Source organism: Zootoca vivipara, chromosome 8 (assembly GCF_963506605.1).
Source record: "Zootoca vivipara chromosome 8, rZooViv1.1, whole genome shotgun sequence".
Taxonomy (NCBI): Eukaryota; Metazoa; Chordata; class Lepidosauria; order Squamata; family Lacertidae; genus Zootoca; species Zootoca vivipara.
In genome coordinates this window covers 13,264,022-13,281,865 of record NC_083283.1, presented here as the reverse complement: position 1 = coordinate 13,281,865, position 17,844 = coordinate 13,264,022, and the positions used below count along the sequence as shown (strand labels likewise).

General features: G+C 43.7%; 1 protein-coding gene across 2 annotated transcripts in view; it reads left to right on the top strand.

Annotated features, from left to right (window-relative positions):
• Window positions 1-233: 233 nt before the first annotated feature.
• The window catches only part of FER1L6 (fer-1 like family member 6), a 127,472-nt gene continuing 109,861 nt past the window's right edge, over window positions 234-17,844 (top strand). The window contains exon 1 of one of the 2 annotated variants that reach the window (XM_035125519.2): window positions 234-359. In XM_035125519.2, coding sequence (XP_034981410.2) covers window positions 343-359 — 17 coding nt within the window. In that variant the 5' untranslated portion in view covers window positions 234-342. Of the gene's footprint in view, window positions 360-15,338; window positions 15,550-17,844 lie in introns of those variants that run through there. The other variant, XM_035125518.2, reaches the window with a different exon arrangement.

Here is a 17,844-nt window from a genome sequence, read left to right as displayed (position 1 = left end):
CTGGGGGAGCTGATCTAAACTTTCCGAAACAATGAGCAATCTGATGCTTATCTCACAATCCTGCTGAAGGAAAATGCCAAATCTACCTAGTTTTACACCGCCTCATTTAATGTCATGGTCCTGGGCATTCTTGTACAGAATGAGAAAAGCACAGTCATATGTTTAAACAGCCCCACCCTCCTGGAGTGGCTGATATCTTGGTAGGCTTAACTCCTGGCAGATCCTATAGTTGGTGGCAACAGCAGCAGAAGCAGCAGCAGCAGCAATGATATGCCTCTGGATTAGTTGCAGAACACACAGCCTTTAGCAGACCATCGACAAGCAAGGGTTGAGAGCGGAACGATGGAGAAGCTGCAAAAGTAAGCCTCCTTTTCTGGGTTACATGGGCAGATTGTGAGATGGGGGACAGTGGCTGAAAATAAACCGGGTCCAGGAATAGGGGCAGTATGCCAACAAATGGCCAAAGAAAGTCTTGCTATGTTGTGTTTAGTTTTTGTTTTCTTTCTCTGAAGGGAGTTTCATTTTGTTTTCAGCTTAATCTGACTGACAACTCCCAAGCATCTTTGGGCCTTCAATGCTATGCCAGTTTCCTGGGAGAAAAAGGTCATTGAACTCAGTTGTACGATTCCACTGTTTAGCCCACAGTCTGGTCCTATGCAGACCTGCATAAATTCTGCTCCTATGCAGAAATCAGAATGCATTTAAACTGAGGGGTTCAGATACGCCCAGCTTTGCAGTGGGCTCTTGGAGCCTTAGCAGTTATTTCTAGGATTACATTTTTAAAGATCTGAATGGACACCAGAAAACTATTTAAGCCCTTCCCTGGATCCTATGCAAGGTTTTTTTTTTTAAGAGGGAATGGCTATTGGATTAGTTTAAGGCTGCAATCCTGTGCAAACTTACCAGGAGTACTTGTTACAGGTAGGCATCAGGAATCACAAGACAGAGAAACTAGTAGGAGAACACTTCAATCTCCCAGGACATTATAGGATCTCAAAGTAGCTGTCTTATTACAGAAAAATTTCAGAAACAGACTGGAAAGAGAAATTGCTGAATTGCAACTCATTACCAAGCTTAAAACCATGGAGAGACCTGGTCTGAATAAAGACATTGGATTATTATCTCATTATACATGATAAAGCTTTCTTTAGCCATCTCACCCCTTGATTTTTCCTGCAAGACCAATTGCAGTCGTTAACAGTCATTAACAGTCGTCAACAGGTTTACCACTCCTACCAGCCAATCACCCATTCCCACCACCCTTCTGAGTAATACCCCTCCCCACCCTCTGACTATACATAAGGGTCTGGTGACTTCTGTTTCAGTGTATCTGAAGAAGTGTGCATACACACAAAAGCTCATACCTATGACAAACTTAGTTGGTCTCTAAGGTGCTACTGGAAGGATTTTTTTATATATATATTTTGTTACCAGGAGTAGATACCTCCAACACAATGGGAACTTCTATGCATGGTTAAGATGGTGCATGCATGGTAATTTGTACTCATGAAGGTATTGGGGCAGTTAAACACAATCCCTCTTTCAATACTGGTTGCGTCTGCAAGTATTTCAGGGCAGACACACCACATCATTGCCCATCAGTGTGTGCCCTGTAACATCCTGCTGAAATCCTGCAACTCTTTGTACTGCAAACAGTCTGATTAATTCTTGTCCCGCTCATGTTGTACGTCAGTCCAAGAGTGACCCTCTAGGCACCAATAACGCGGCAACATTGCGGAAGCATCGCAGAACAACTAATGGAATGGTGTGTGGATGGTCCTGTTTAAATCCACCACTAATAACATTGCTATTATTGCATTAATGACATGTTGCAGAATGCAGCTGCAAAAAACCAAAACAAAACCCAGCAGTCTGGAGGGACTCTAATGCTTTAATGATGTGGATGCACGGAAACCTCAGGAGAACTCAGGAAGAAGGAAGTTTCATTTTGGCTTTTTGAAAAATAGCAAGATTAATTTATAAAGGCTGTTGCTTAAATTTATGAAGGCTGTTGCTGCATAGGCAACTGTGCAGTTGTCAATCAGTTGCTGGACAGGACCCAGACATCTCCCCCCTCCTCAAGGAAGCACTTCTGTTTCAGGGAGCTAACATATAGTTGCCCACCACCCGAATCTCTTAAGAGGTGTGAGATTCCAGGGATTTCAGGTGCTTAGCCAGAGTTCATGTATCCTTTTGGAAATGAAGCACAGTGAAGACGGTGATGCCTTTATGATGTTGTTGTTGTTTAGTCGTTTAGTCGTGTCCGACTCTTCGTGACCCCATGGACCAAAGCACACCAGGCACTCCTGTCTTCCACTGCCTCCCGCAGTTTGGTCAAATTCATGTTCGTAGCTTCGAGAACACTGTCCAACCATCTCGTCCTCTGTCGTCCCCTTCTCCTAGTGCCCTCAATCTTTCCCAACATCAGGGTCTTTTCCAAGGATTCTTCTCATGAGGTGGCCAAAGTATTGGAGCCTCAGCTTCACGATCTGTCCTTCCAGGGAGCACTCAGGGCTGATTTCCTTCAGAATGGATAGGTTTGATCTTCTAGCAGTCCATGGGACTCTCAAGAGTCTCCTCCAGCACCATAATTCAAAAGCATCAATTCTTCGGCGATCAGCCTTCTTTATGGTCCAGCTCTCACTTCCATACATCACTACTGGGAAAACCATAGCTTTAACTATACGGACCTTTGTCGGCAAGGTGATGTCTCTGCTTTTTAAGGTGCTGTCTAGGTTTGTCATTGCTTTTCTCCCAAGAAGCAGGCGTCTTTTAATTTCGTGACTGCTGTCACCATCTGCAGTGATCAAGGAGCCCAAGAAAGTAAAATCTCTCACTGCCTCCATTTCTTCCCCTTCTATTTGCCAGGAGGTGATGGGACCAGTGGCCATGATCTTGGCCTTTATGATGGATGGTTTATTTACACATATATTCAACCCGAGTCTACGATGGAGGGGACCACAGCATTAGCACCCCCAAAATTCTCTTCTTTTTTCCGCTAGTTTGCAGTCTTGGATTCAAACAGAAATCAAACATTGCTTTCTAACATTGCTCCGACTCTCTCTCCAGCTCTCTGCTTTGCTTCTAGGTCACATTACGTCACTAAACTCTCAACTCTGGATTCATCTGTTGAGGGATAAGCAGAAAGCCACCCATGCATATTTAAGCCAAGGCTGGATGGATGCTGCAGGTGCAGCCTGCATTGCAGATTTGGCATTAAGCAGGAGGGTGGGCTTGTTGATCTCCAGGGTGCCCCAAAACACTAACATTCTGTGGCAGAGATGGGCAAATGTGTCCATTTCAGATTCCAGTCTAACATTCAGTTTTCCACACGTCCACATCAGTGTGCAATTCCCTTTTTAAAAAAGTCATCTTGAAAATCTGTAAGCATTTTGCTGTGAATGCCTCTTATTAAATACATTTTTGTATGCCGTTTTCCCTAGCAGAAACATTAGCAGACACATTTTGCAATACAATTCCCCCTACTTTAAGGCACCAATATATGAATTTATATGCACATTTTACCCACTGTATGTGTTTTTGTACATGTTAAATGACTTGAGTGCTGCAGTGCAAACTTTGGGGAACTGTGGGTTTTGAAGGATGGGCTGTGCTTCCGTTTAAGATGTTGTTTTGGAAAATGTGCATTAGATAGGTTTGCCTTTAAGTGAAAAATTTCCCCCTTTTCCCTGTTCTCCGCAGTCCATGCTAAACACTGTAAGTCATATGGACTAGTAGGGAAACCAGCATACTGTATTTCCCACCCAAGTGCTTGGTGACGACGACAAGACCCCCTAATGCCTTGCTGGAACACATAATAATAATAATAATTTGTTGGGCAGCTTCCAACAAAATGTTAAAATACAGAAATCCATCAAACATTAAAAGCTTCCCTAAACAGGGCTGCCTTGAGATGCCTTCTAAAGGTCTGGTAATTGTTGTTCTCTTTGACCTCTGGTGGGAGGGCATTCCACAGGGTGGGTGCTACTATCGAGAAGGCCCTCTGCCTGGTTCCCTGCAACTTGGCTTCTCGTAGCGAGGGAACTGCCAGAAGGCCCTTGGCGCTGGACCTCCGTGTCTGGGCAGAATGATGGGGGTGGAGACGCTCCTTCAGGTATACTGGAAAGTGAATTATGAGGTGCTTGTTGCAAAGTCTCAAAGTCTCAAGCTCAAAGGTTTGCCTCTAAAAGGAGAGGTTCCCTGATCATGGGGACCATCCTTTGCACTCAACCAGAGCATGTGACCTTCCTGCGGCCATTTGGTGTGAGAATGTGTGTCACTCTGCACATGCTCACTCTGCACATGCTTTATTCCCTTCACCAAATATCTCTCTTCGCGTACAAGCACTTCCCTTTTCCGGAACAAAGATATTTCTGAAAGTTATGTTAAGGTTATTGGAAGAAGCTTTTTGGTACTAAAAACACACATATAATAAAATAAAACGAGCAGGTCAAGCCTGTCTGCGGTGTTGATTGACACCGATCGTAACCAACCCTGCCATTGGGCAATGAGGATAGATGTCCTGCTTGCTCAACAGGACCGCCCCTTCATCTTCTCCCTCTTGCAGCTTCCCAGGTCACAAGGCCAAGAACTAAGCACACCTGCTACCTTAACAGCAGACAAGTCCCCGATGCTGAGGTGAGCAGGTGCCTAGGCATGGAGCAGATAGAGAGAGATGGAGCAGGGGAGACGGAAACCAATTGTCCTGTGACTGGAGAATCCATTTTAGAGCCAATATGTACATAAAGAGATGCAAATTACGGCTATCAAGAAACTCGACAAACAAGTCTGCTGAGTGCTTCCTGCTGCCTGAGAAATTTTGCTTTATTTACCTGAGCTTTGTTGTTGTTGTTGTTGTTGTTGTTGATACCCACTTCCCTTTCTTGAAACAAAACTTCTCTTAGGGCTAAACTAGGCATTTTTTAAAAAAAAGTGTTTTAATAATTAGCATCTTTACAAGGCTGCTTTCAAGGAACAGGGAAGTGGCACTAATAGAGGGGATATTTAACTGCTTCCCTCCACTCTTTCCCCCATCTAAATAGCACGCCTCCTGACAATCACCACCCAAAAGTGCTATTGGCTCCACACAGGAGGAAACAAAAAGAGATGCCAGGATTGTATCTGTATGCTTTCCCCTATGGAGCTAATGACATCTTTGGTGGGATCAGGGAAAGTATTTATCACCTTTCTCCAGGGTGTGAAACAGGGCCGGCTCATCTGTGAGGCAAGGCGAGGCAGCTGCCTCAGGCGGCAGGATCCATAGGGGCAGCAGAGCCGGCTTCCAAGGAATGCATGGTGTGCTCCAATGGCAGCAGCCACAGCTATGGCATACTTCTTGGAGACCAGCTCTGTTGCCACCTCAGCAGCCGCCACCCCCAGTGCCACCTCTATAGTGGCCTTTCAACTAAAAGGAGGTTCTGGTGGTCTCCCCCAGCCCTGACACTGTAGCAAACCCAGATTTTCCTGTGAGTATTTTGGTTGGTGATCCTTAGTTAGATAATCAGGGCTCCGATTTAGCTGGGAGCAAGCTGCTATCGCTGTGCGTTTTATTTTATTTACTTCATTTACATCCTTGTCGTTTAGTCATTTAGTCGTGTCCGACTCTTCGTGACCCCATGGACCATAGCACGCCAGGCACTCCTGTCTTCCACTGCCTCCCGCAGTTTGGTCAAACTCATGTTCGTAGCTTCGAGAACACTGTCCAACCATCTCGTCCTCTGCCGTCCCCTTCTCCTTGTGCCCTCCATCTTTCCCAACATCAAGGTCTTTTCCAGGGAGTCTTCTCTTCTCATGAGGTGGCCAAGTATTGGAGCCTCAGCTTCAGGATCTGTCCTTCCAGTGAGCACTCAGGGCTGATTTCCTTCAGGATGGATAGGTTTGATCTTCTTGCAGTCCACGGGACTCTCAAGAGTCTCCTCCAGCACCATAATTCAAAAGCATCAATTCTTTGGCAATCAGCCTTCTTTACGGTCCAGCTCTCACTTCCATACATCACTACTGGGAAAACCATAGCTTTAACTATACGGACCTTTGTAGGCAAGGTGATGTGTCTGCTTTTTAAGATGCTGTCTAGGTTTGTCATTGCTTTTCTCCCAAGAAGCAGGCATCTTTTAATTTCGTGACTGCTGTCACCATCTGCAGTGATCAAGGAGCCCAAGAAAGTAAAATCTCTCACTGCCTCCATTTCTTCCCCTTCTATTTGCCAGGAGGTGATGGGACCAGTGGCCATGATCTTGGTTTTTTTGATGTTGAGCTTCAGACCATATTTTGCGCTCTCCTCTTTTGTCATTGCTTTTCTCCCAAGAAGCAGGCGTCTTTTAATTTCGTGACTGCTGTCACCATCTGCAGTGATCATGGAACCCATGAAAGTAAAATCTCTCACTGCCTCCATTTACATCCCACGTGTCTTCTATTATGGAGCTCAAGGCAACCATAGAATCATCATCATCTAGTCCACCCCCTGCAATGCAGGAATCTTCTGCCCAACATGGGGCTCAAACCCACGGTCCTGAGAATAAGAGTTTCATGCTCTACCGACTGATGGTCTCCCATCTAGCCACTGACCAGCTTCAGCAAGAAGGCTGCATCCTGTGCCTTTAGAATAACAATACTGATCTATCTAGGACCAGCTCACCCATGTAATAAATAGGACATTTGTCCTGCATGTTGGCACTGCATGGATGATTGAGCAGCCAATTGCCAAATATCCATTTCACTGCTTTCCAGAAAACACTACCGGAGACTAATATTGTCACTCCTGTCCTGACTGACATATTCTGCACATTATTATTATTATACCACCTTCACCTGAAGATCACAAGGTGCTTTACAACATACAGTCATACCTCAGTTTAAGTACGCCTCGGTTTGAGTATTTTCAGTTTAAGTACTCCGCGGACCTGTCTGGAACAGATTAATCCACTTTCCGTTACTTTCAATGGGAAAGTTCGCTTCAGGTTAAGTACGCTTCAGGTTAAGTACAGACTTCCAGAACCAATTGCGTTGGTAAAATGAGGTACCACTGTATAAAAGAAAAACACAAACTGCATAATGTAACCAATAACCGCCTGCCACAAACACATTGAAAAGGCCATCGATGGTTTAATTAGCCAAAGGCCTGGTTAAAGAGCAATGTTTTCTCCTGACACCTAACTTATATGTAATGAAGGTGCCAGGTGAGCCTCCCTGGGGAGAGCATTCCACAAATGGGGAGCCACTGCAGAAAAGGCCCTGTTCTTGTGTTGCCACTCTCCGGACCGCACATGGAGGAGGCACATGAAGAAGGGTTTCAGAAGATGAGCACAGGGTCCGGGCCGGTTTTATATGGGGGGAGGCGGTCCTTGAGGTATTGCAGTCCTATTCAGATCAGGAGCCAGAAAAGGGGGGGGGGACATGAGAAGCATCTTGCCTTAAGCAGTGCAACACATTTCTCCTGCTGTATTCCCCCACCCCACCGCATATTTCCAGCTCATCCCTTTACCAGATTCTGCTTGTTTTGAGTCTGACTCTGTCCCCAATGCTTCAGTGCTCTGTGGCTGGCTTATTGCTCCCACACAGTAGCAGACAAATTAGACCGATACATTTAATGAGGGAGAGGGATCCTTTCTATTGCTGCATACTTAGAAGATTTATACAAATAAAGCCACTCCTGCTATTAAGACAGCCCATAGTTTCTCTGATGGAGCAAAGTGAAGTTTTTTTATTTATTTAAAAAGTATTAGAAAATCTGCTGGTTTTGTGTGGTCTCCAGAACCACTAGGTGATGCTGCAGAGTCACTTAGCGATTAAATGGTGAAGCTGCAGTCTGTACTAATAAGCACCTTTTCTATGCAATACTTGGAGCTGGTAGTTACAGTTAGTAACCTATAAAATGCACTCTTTAGTTTCCTAAATAAGGGTAGGGGACCTGTTTCGGCCCAAAGGTTTGCAAATAATATAAAATGTACATAAACAATTGTCAAGAAAGTTAAAAACAAGGTTTGAAGAATGTGAATATGAACAAAAACAACAGTTGAAAATATGTACTAGAAAATTAAAATGCAGATAGGTTTGTTCAAACAGTTTTTTGTTTTGTTTGTTTTTGCTGGTGCTGAAAAAGGATACAAAGAAAGTGCCTAATGGAAATAGGCAGGGAGTTCTAGAGTTTAGGAGCTGCCACACTAAAATATGAATTCCTTTCAATTGTCTGAACAGATGTGAGACATGTTGACAGGATCTCACTCCTGGCAGCAACCATATTGCAGCATCCTGCACTTATTGAAGTTTCCAGACCAAGCGCAAGGGAGGCCCCACATAGAGCGCACTGAAGGAATCAAATTTTCACATGGAACCATTGTTGGCTAGTTGACTCTAACACTTAACAAAATTAACAATTAAAGATACAAACCGAATGATCTCTGCTGTTGCACTTCCAACTCCCTCTCAGCTGTCCTCCCTCATCCCTTCAATCCCCCACCTTGAGAAAATTATGATAGGGGGGAGGTTTTGTTTTTTGCATTGGACAGCAGCATTCATGTAAACCAACCTGCGTTTTAGCTCAGAGCTGGTCCAATCGGCATGCATACGGAACTGCTTATTTGGAAACGAAGAGCTGTGCACATTCTCTTGGCAAGATACAAACCAAGTTCCCCAAACACTTGCAAATAGAGCCTTTTATTTAGACATTATGTTTTTGTGAGGTTTTCCTTTTGGGCTCTTGTCTTTCGATATACCCCTACGGCACTGCTGGGGACACTTTCCCCCCAGATTCCGAAACGATGACAAATGCCAGAGAAGCAAATACGTTTATTTGGTCCGGCCTTTATTTGCTCTAGGGATGGGCCAAGATTGCTTAGCAATTTGTTTTCCACCTGCAGACCTCAGTCCTCTCCAAAAAACTCACAAGTCTCTGCTTCACAGCTGAAATTCCTCAGGAGACCTACACAGGGGAGTCTTGCCCCCTTTGCAGGGCGCAGGGTCAGTGCTGGCCGTATCGCACATGTGCAGAAATTTAACACAGGGGTGGCTAACTCCCAAGAGACTGCGATCTACTCTCAGTGTTAAAAACTGGCAATGATCTACCCCAGGCATCCCCAAACTTCGGCCCTCCAGATGTTTTGGACTACAATTCCCATCTTCCCCGACCACTGGTTCTGTTAGCTAGAGATCATGGGAGTTGTAGGCCAAAACATCTGGAGGGCCGCAGTTTGGGGGTGCCTGATCTACCCCCTTTTGGGGGCTCCAGGTCAAAGTTGTTGAGCTTCTTTTAGGGAAGAGGAAGGCCCATTTTTAGGGGTTCAGGTCTATATTGTGTAGCTTTTTTTTAGGGAGGAGAAAAGCCAGTGATCTACCAGTGATCTACAACAGACATCCAGTGATCTACCTGTTGGACGTGCCTGATTTAACACATAGGGCGATTGCTGACAGGAGAGAGGTTGAGAGATCTGCACTGCTTGCTGATTTGCAGTTCCAAGGTGTTACTTTTACTATATAAAGCCATTAACAACTTGGGACCCATGTACCTACAGGATCGCTTTTCCACCTGTGTGCCCCCTCAACCCTTTCGATCAGCAGAATTGGCACGGTTACAGGTGCCACATAATATCTGTTCCACAACTGTAAGGGACTGGCTGGGTGAAGAGGAGTAGGGGGCGTCTCCAGCCGAAGAATTCCCCAGGGAAGCAGCAGAGGAGGAAAGCTCACAGCCAACATCATGGGGGTGGACTCTGAAGACAGGTCAGAGGAGGAGGGAGGCTGGGAGGTGGTAGAAGCAACAGGCTCAAGGGAAAGAGAAGAGCCAGGCACAGACAGCCGTTCAGGGGCAGGAGAGGGTGCAGAGCTGAAAGATAGGAGGAGGAAGGAGCAGAAGCCACAGCAGCTTTGCAGCAGCTGCCTAATAATAATAATGATGATGATGATGATGATGATTGTATCCCACCCTCCTTGGCCAAAGCCAGGCTCAGAGCTGTTAACAACAAGTAAAAATAGCACAGTGTACATAAAATCACACAGTCAATTAATTTAAATACGTTCTAAAATCATTTCAGAATCAAATTAATGGCAACCATTGTGTTAGAGTTCTATGAGGATTACAGAAGGAGAGAGAGGGGTCAGACTGTGCCTTTGCCAAAGGCCTGGGGGAACAGATCCATCTTGCAGGCCCTGCAGAAAGATGTCAAGTCCCGCAGGGCCCTAGTCTCTTGTGACAGAGCGTTCCACCAGATTGGGGCCACGGCCGAAAAAGCCCTGGCTCTGATCCCACTTTAGTAAGCTCCCTTCCCGCTTTGACTCCAAGGTCATGCAGGGCTTTGCGTGTAGCCGAACAGAAAACTCAGAAAGCCCAACACTCCTCTTTCTCAGCTTCACTTAAATCAATTAGTGCTCAAGTATGGCGGCACATGTACTGTGAGCATGCCGCAAAACCAGGCAAAGAGAGAAAACAGCAGGCTGTAGCAAAACAACCTCACAAATTCATTGTTACGGGGGCTGTTCCATAGCTCCTCCAAGCAATGGCAAAAATAAAATAGAACCCCACGAGCATTGGAATGATAAAAATGTGCCGACATATTGAGTCAAGAGAGTCTGATCTGAATATTTATCAGAGTAAAGCTGGAACACATTATTGATATAGAGAAACACCCAGTAAACTTTCTGAATGATGTCTGAACAGTGCACCAACTTCAGAGAAAATCTCAAGGTATATTTAAACAGTATATTAAATGGAGAGAGACATGATGGGCAATGCTAGTTTCTACCCTGAGGCAAAGAGTTTGATTTTGCTCTACAACTCTCCTTAATGATTAGTTCCACAATAATCTCCCTCTACTGGTGCATGTCTTGTGCAATGGATGGGTTAATAAAATCCAAGCATCATTGTTGTTGTCCCGGGTAGTTTAAGCTTCGTTATTTTATTTTAAATCATGCCTCCAGTTGTTATATTTAGGAAGGAATGAGTGGCGGCTGATCTTGCCACTGCTTGAGCCAACAATGGAAAGACAGTGCCTGGCAATGGAGAGCAGAAGAAAGGAAGGAGACTTCATGTGGATTCTAGACAAGAAAGTCTATTTGTCTGAGAGAGAAAGAGAGGAATCAAAGGAAGTCCAGCATGTTTCAATAAAACCTTCGTGAGTTCCCTCTGTTTCCTGACAGGGCAATATCTTTGCAGAGCTGAACTTAATTTGCCTCTCACCATCCTCTACTTTATTCTCCACCGTTTTCCCACTTCAGTTACTGCTTTCCTCTTTTTTAAAAAATCCATTTTTTATCGTTTCTGAGAGCATAACAAAATAATATGCCCATTGAAAAAGGCAGAAGAAAAAGCCAACCCCAAGAACAAAGTGTGTCTGGTTCGAAACTGTGCATCAGTTTAGTCCAATTTTTTATTAAAATCTTACGAGGTTCTCTCTCTCTCTTTGTCTCTCTGCCTACCTCTCTCCTTCCCTCTCTCCCTGATGCTGAACCTGTGGCTTTTTAAATCCTGCCTGACTTCCTCAGCCCTGACCAATGGCCAGGCTGCCTGAGGCTGTTGGGAGTAGGAGTCAAAGGGCATCTGAAGAGCCAGAGATTCCCCTTTTCTGCTCTTGCACCCCTGATCATGACTTACTTCGCTCGCCACCTCACCACCAAGCTCAGAGAGCAGTGCACGTGGTTCCCTGCCTTAACCTCACAACAACTATGTGAGGTAAGTTAGACAGAGAGGTTATGACCAGCCCAAGTCTGGTCCATAACAATGAGAGAAGTTGGATCAGAAGTGAAAATGTGAAAGTGGGTCCCATGTTACAGGCTGGGAGCCAGCAGTGTGTCTCAGGTCTGGACTAGTTGAAGACCACTGTTGTAGAGCGGCCACCCCAAATTGGTGCCCTCCAGATGTTGTTGAAGTGCAATGCCCATCACCCCTTACTTTGGGCCATCCTGGCTAGGGCTGAGGCAACCAGTTTGGGAAGTGTTTATCTTCAGCATTTCAATTTTCTTGGGACCAGTAAAAAGGAAAAGGGAAATGGGAATTGTGCGTTTGTTGAAGGCAGGGGTGGGCAAATATGTCTGCTTTGGTTTTGCTCAGTTTCTCACTTTTCCACTCTCAAGTTCAGCTCTCCAGATTTCTACATTAGTTTGCAAAATTTTTTTTTAAAAAAAATAGTTTTCATGAAAATTCACCAGCATGTTTTAGTGTTAATTTCTCCAAACAAGCACATTTTTGCAAAGCACATTCCACTAACATACTGCATTTCTGTATGTTATTTTCACTAATGTTTTCATTTATATGCATACTTGACCCTAGTGTGTGTTTTTTTCCCACATTACCTAGCTTTAGAGCTACAAAATTCATAGGAGTACACATCATTTTGAAAACTGTGAATTATTTAAATGTACATTTAAATACAAACTGAATTGGGTTTCTCTCTCATTCCTATATGGAGGTTCTTGCCCTGCCATAAGAAGGCTGAACTGGAGTCATTTTTCAGTTCAGTGGAAATGCCTCTTCTTGCTTAAGCCTGATAAAATGGCTTGTGGCTGGATTCAGTTCCCACCTAAATTTATCACAATGTCCAAATAAACACCTCCTTTGTCAATAGAGCAGAGTTTCTGTTTAACAGAGGCAGGGGGAACAGAAGGATAAATTAATAACAGCACACTTCCTAGCGGATTAGTGGCATGAGTTAATGACATAATTTATGTGTAAATTTAATACCACTTTCCAGTCTCCAAAATGAGTGCAAGTTTCCTAGGAAAATCATGAATATGAAGCCAAGTAATTCAAGTTTCAGGCCCTGTTCCACTAGAGTTTGGGAACAGGGGCAAAAGTATTTTTCCCAGCCATAATATACTTACTTGCCTGGGAGTAAGTCCCACTGAACCCAAATCAATTTTTAAAATATATTTCCAGGCTACACAAGTCTTTTCTATTCACCAATCAAAGGATCACAGCAATCTTAATTGTGGCAACCCAACGTCATCATCCTGAACCAATCAAAACCATTTGGCTCTTCAGATTAGCCCTCATTATAATACCATGTGATTACATGCAACAGTTTTTCAGTGTCTTTCTTTATGAAGACTTTGACTGATTTTCCTGTTCATTAAAAGTCTTCCAATGTCCTCTTTCATCTGTCTACGAAACAATTCAAGATTAATCACAGTTGCCATACCTAGCCGATTCTCTTTAAATGCATACAGTGGCCGGCCACCATTGATTCTAACAGTTTTTTTTCATTTCAGTGCTCTGGAATGGATATTCACCATGTACAGTGCCTAAAAGCAGCTAGTTATGTACTCAGTGGCTTGCAGTGAAATTTTTCATAGGGGGGCAGTAATGTGTGTGACATTGTGATGTCCTGATGTTGCGCACGTGAGCAGAAGCTTCCCGGGCTTTGGGAATGAGGCACTGGGAAACATTTAAGGGACTAACCTAGTCCCCTTAGAGTCCAATGACCACGCATCACTGTTCTGAACTGTAAAAGACAGGTACAGGCCTTTTTAGTTTAGCTAGGCCATATAGCCTAAAAAGAAAACAGAATCATCAGAATGATACAATTTTAAGAAATCGTTAATTTCTCCAACATTCCCCTCTTTGTTTTCGAAAGGAATGTGTTTCCTGATTCATTTCAACATGGTTTTTTTTTACAGAATATTGTTTTCTTGCATGAGAGAAAGTACCTAGCCTGCATAGCAAGTGCCATACAATATAAGTACAATGCTTAGAGTCGCTCTCCACGTATCCAATAGTGGCATGTCAACGTTGTCCAGCTTGTGGCAACCATATTAGGGCTGGACAATAGGAAATGACTGTGTTGTATGTACCAGCCTGAAGAGGATTTAACAACTCCTATGCTTGATTTCTGAGTGGAATTTGCAGTGATTTTATTAAATTCAAATTTTAGCATGTGGGGTTAACTCAGAGGTGTCACTGGCGTATGGCTCACGGGTGTGTTACATGGTATCTACTCACAAAACCAGTAGTTGCTTTTATTTAAAGCCGAAGTAATGGCTAAAAGCGTATGACTTTATAAGCTTTTAGGGAGTGCTGTACCTTTAATTAAATGCTTCCTCCTTCAGCTTCTGCCATTGTTATTACTTTCTGTTCAGCATAGCTGGAGGATTGATGATGAAATGCCTTTTAAATAAACCCTTTTAACCGAAGAGGATTTGTGTGAAGTTGTGCTATTAGCCCCCCCCCCCCCCTGGGGTGTGTGTGTTGCACTCAGATGTCTGCTCAGGAATCATGAACAGCTACACATATACAATGGTTTCTCTTCACATTCTTCTGGTTAACTTTCTGGTGTTGGTGATGCTTAGGGTTGCCAGACTCAATAGAGGACAGGACTTCTGTGCCTTTAATTGCCCTGCTCTCTTTTGAGTCTGGAAACCTTAAAGAGAATCCAGCAGACCCTTTGCTTGGAAATTAAACAAAGGGTCTGCTGGTTTCTCTTTAAGGTTTCCAGACTCAAAAGAGAGCAGGGCAATTAAAGGCACAGAAGTCCTGTCCTCTATTGAGTCTGGCAACCCTAGTGATGCTGGCTTGTATTGGCTTCACAATGCCTAGGTTTGGCCAGCCACACAGACTCCTATTATATGGAATATGGAACCCCGTCATGTATTTTATACATGAATAGCACTTTTGGCAGGGTGTTAATTAGTATTCTCCCCACCCCACCCCAATTATTTCCCTCTTTTATAGTGAAAAAGTGGTGTTTCACTGTAAAAGAAAGAAATGTTTTTAAACTAGTCATTAAATTAAGGAGGAAGCTACTAACTAATGTTGCTGGGGACTTTTGTAGGACATCAGAGAAAGGCCTTGGCCATAGGGAAGGGCACTAATACAGGTGAAACTCAGAAAATTAGAATATCGTTGAAAAGTCCATTTATTTCAGTAACACAATTTAAAAGGTGAAACCAATATATGAGATAGATGCATGGCATGCAAAGCAAGATATGTCATTCCTTGATTTGTTGTAATTATTTGTCGTTAGGCAGGTCAATTATAAATGGAATGTAATTAATGAAATGTAATAGCGATGTTTATTTTTGTATTATTGTAACTATTTGTTTTATTACTGTGGAATTTCCAAAAGAAAGCATTTGTAAAAATTAAAAGAAAAATAAAAAATAAAAAGTTGCATTACTGAAATAAATGCACTTTTCGACGATATTCTAATTTTCCGAGTTTCACCTGTAGATAATACAACAGTGTAGAAGCACAATTCTATTTCTGCTTCCACCTGATTTCAGAAAAGCAACGTGTGACTGCGGTTCTCAAGAATTCTTGCGTGGAAGCCACCTCTCAGTTTTGTGGCCAGTGAAGCATCCCCCCTCCCCTCCTTATTTCATGCCCAGCAATTGAAAAACCAAAGTTTCCAACTGAGCCAAGGAAATCTAATGTTTGCACAAGCAGCAGGTTCTGCATTCCGGGACTGTGTTTGCAGATCTGACTAACCCATCATTTAGGAGTAAATAAATCTCGAAGACAGCTATAAGGCGGGGGGGAGCAGGCGCAAGATGTAAAAGGCAAGCACTGGGAAGGAAAGCATTAGTCATGGAGCCAGAGCCCTCAGCTACCACTCCACCATCTCACAGGTAAAGTGAAAGGATACTTTGGGATTAGTTGGTGTGTGTTTTTAAGAATACTGTGCAGCTGGTTAAGTTTGTTTGTTTATCTGGGAGCAAGCTCCATCAAATGCAACAGGACTTACTTCCAAGTAAGCATGCATAGGATCGGATGCATAGGATCCTAACTACATTTTTCATTTTCTGGGTTTGGTGACCTGTTGTTTTGTCACTGTGGTTCCAGTCCAGAGTTCTACAGATGTTGTCGGTGCCACCAGCTCTGATCTGATCTGATCTGCTTGCTTGTGCTGTCCCTGTTAGCTAGGAACATCTACAATATAAATTGGGGGTGGGGTGGTTTGGATGTCTTGCAGTGACATGCAATACTTGCCTTTCCCGGCCAGCTCTGCCATATAGGCCAAGTTACTGCAGATTTGGACCTCAGAATGTTGCTAGCGTGTACTGAATACTGAGATTCTGCAAATGTTGATATTTGATCAATGGTATGTTGAAATCAAAAGGATGCACTTACAACATCTAAATGCGAAAATGCAAGCTCTTAACTGTTGGGGACTTTTTTAAAGGAAATGTTTCATAAATTTCAGAAACTTTATTGTTGTTTAGTTGTTTAGTCGTGTCCGACTCTTCGTGACCCCATGGACCAGAGCACGCCAGGCACTCCTGTCTTCCACTGCCTCCCGCAGTTTGGTCAGACTCATGTTGGTAGCTTCGAGAACACTGTTCAACCACCTCATCCTCTGTCGTCCCCTTCTCCTTGTGCCCTCAATCTTTCCCAACATCAGGGTCTTTTCCAGGGAGTCTTCTCTTCTCATGAGGTGGCCAAAGTATTGGAGCCTCAGCTTCAGGATCTGTCCTTCCAGTGAGCACTCAGGGCTGATTTCCTTCAGAATGGATAGGTTTGATCTTCTTGCAGTCCATGGGACTCTCAAGAGTCTCCTCCAGCACCATAATTCAAAAGCATAAATTCTTTGGCGATCAGCCTTCTTTATGGTCCAGCTCTCACTTCCATACATCACTATTGGGAAAACCATAGCTTTAACTATACGGACCTTTGTAGGCAAGGTGATGTCTCTGTTTTTTAAGATGCTGTCTAGGTCATTGCTTTTCTTCCAAGAGCAGGTGTCTTTTAATTTCGTGACTGCTGTCACCACCAAGAAAGTAAAATCTCTCATTGCCGCCATTTCTTCCCCTTCTATTTGCCATGAGGTGATGGGACTAGTGGCCATGATCTTGGTTTTTTTGATGTTGAGCTTCAGACCATATTTTGCGCTCTCCTCTTTTACCCTCATTAAAAGGTTCTTTAATTCCTCCTCACTTTCTGCCATCAAGGTTGTGTCATCTGCATACCTGAGGTTGTTGATATTTCTTCTGGCAATCTAAACTCTGGCTTGGGATTCATCCAGTCCAGCCTTTCACATGATTAATTCTGCATATAAGTTAAATAAGCAGGGAGACAATATACAGCCTTGTCGTACTCCTTTCCCAATTTTGAACCAATCAGTTGTTCCATATCCAGTCAGTTCTAACTGTAGCTTCTTGTCCCACATAGAGATTTCTCAGGATACAGATGAGGTGATCAGGCACTCCCATTTCTTTAAGAGCTTGCCATAGTTTGCTGTGGTCGGCACAATCAAATGTTTTTGCACAGTCAATGATGCAGAAGTAGATGTTCTTCTGGAACTCTCTAGCTTTCTCCATAAACCAGCGCATGTTTGCAATTTGGTCTCTGGTTCCTCTGCCCCTTCGAAATCCAGCTTGCACTTCTGGGAGTTCTCGGTCCACATACTGCCCAAGCCTGCCTTGTAGAATTTTGAGCATAACCTTGCTAGCCCCTTGAAATGAGCGCAATTGTTCGGTAGTTGGAGCAATCTTTGGCACTGCCTTTCTTTGGGATTGGGATGTAGACTGATCTTCTCCAATCCTCTGGCCACTGCTGAATTTTCCAAACTTGCTGGCATATTGAGTGTAGCACCATAACAGGATCATCTTTTAAAATTTTAAATAGTTCAGCTGGAATATCATCACTTCCACTGGCCTTGCTATTAGCAGTGCTTTCTAAGGCCCATTTGACTCTCCAGGATGTCTGCCTCAAGGTCAGCAACCACACTACCTGGGGTATAAGAACCCTCCATATAATTCTGCAATAATTCCTCTGTGTATTCTTGCACCTCTTCTTGATGTCTTCTGCTTCTGTTAGGTCCTTTCCACTTTTGTCCTTTATTATGGTAATCTTTGTACGGAATGTTCCTTTCATATCTCCAATTGTTCCTTTCATATCTCCAATTTTCTCTCACGCTGGCCGGG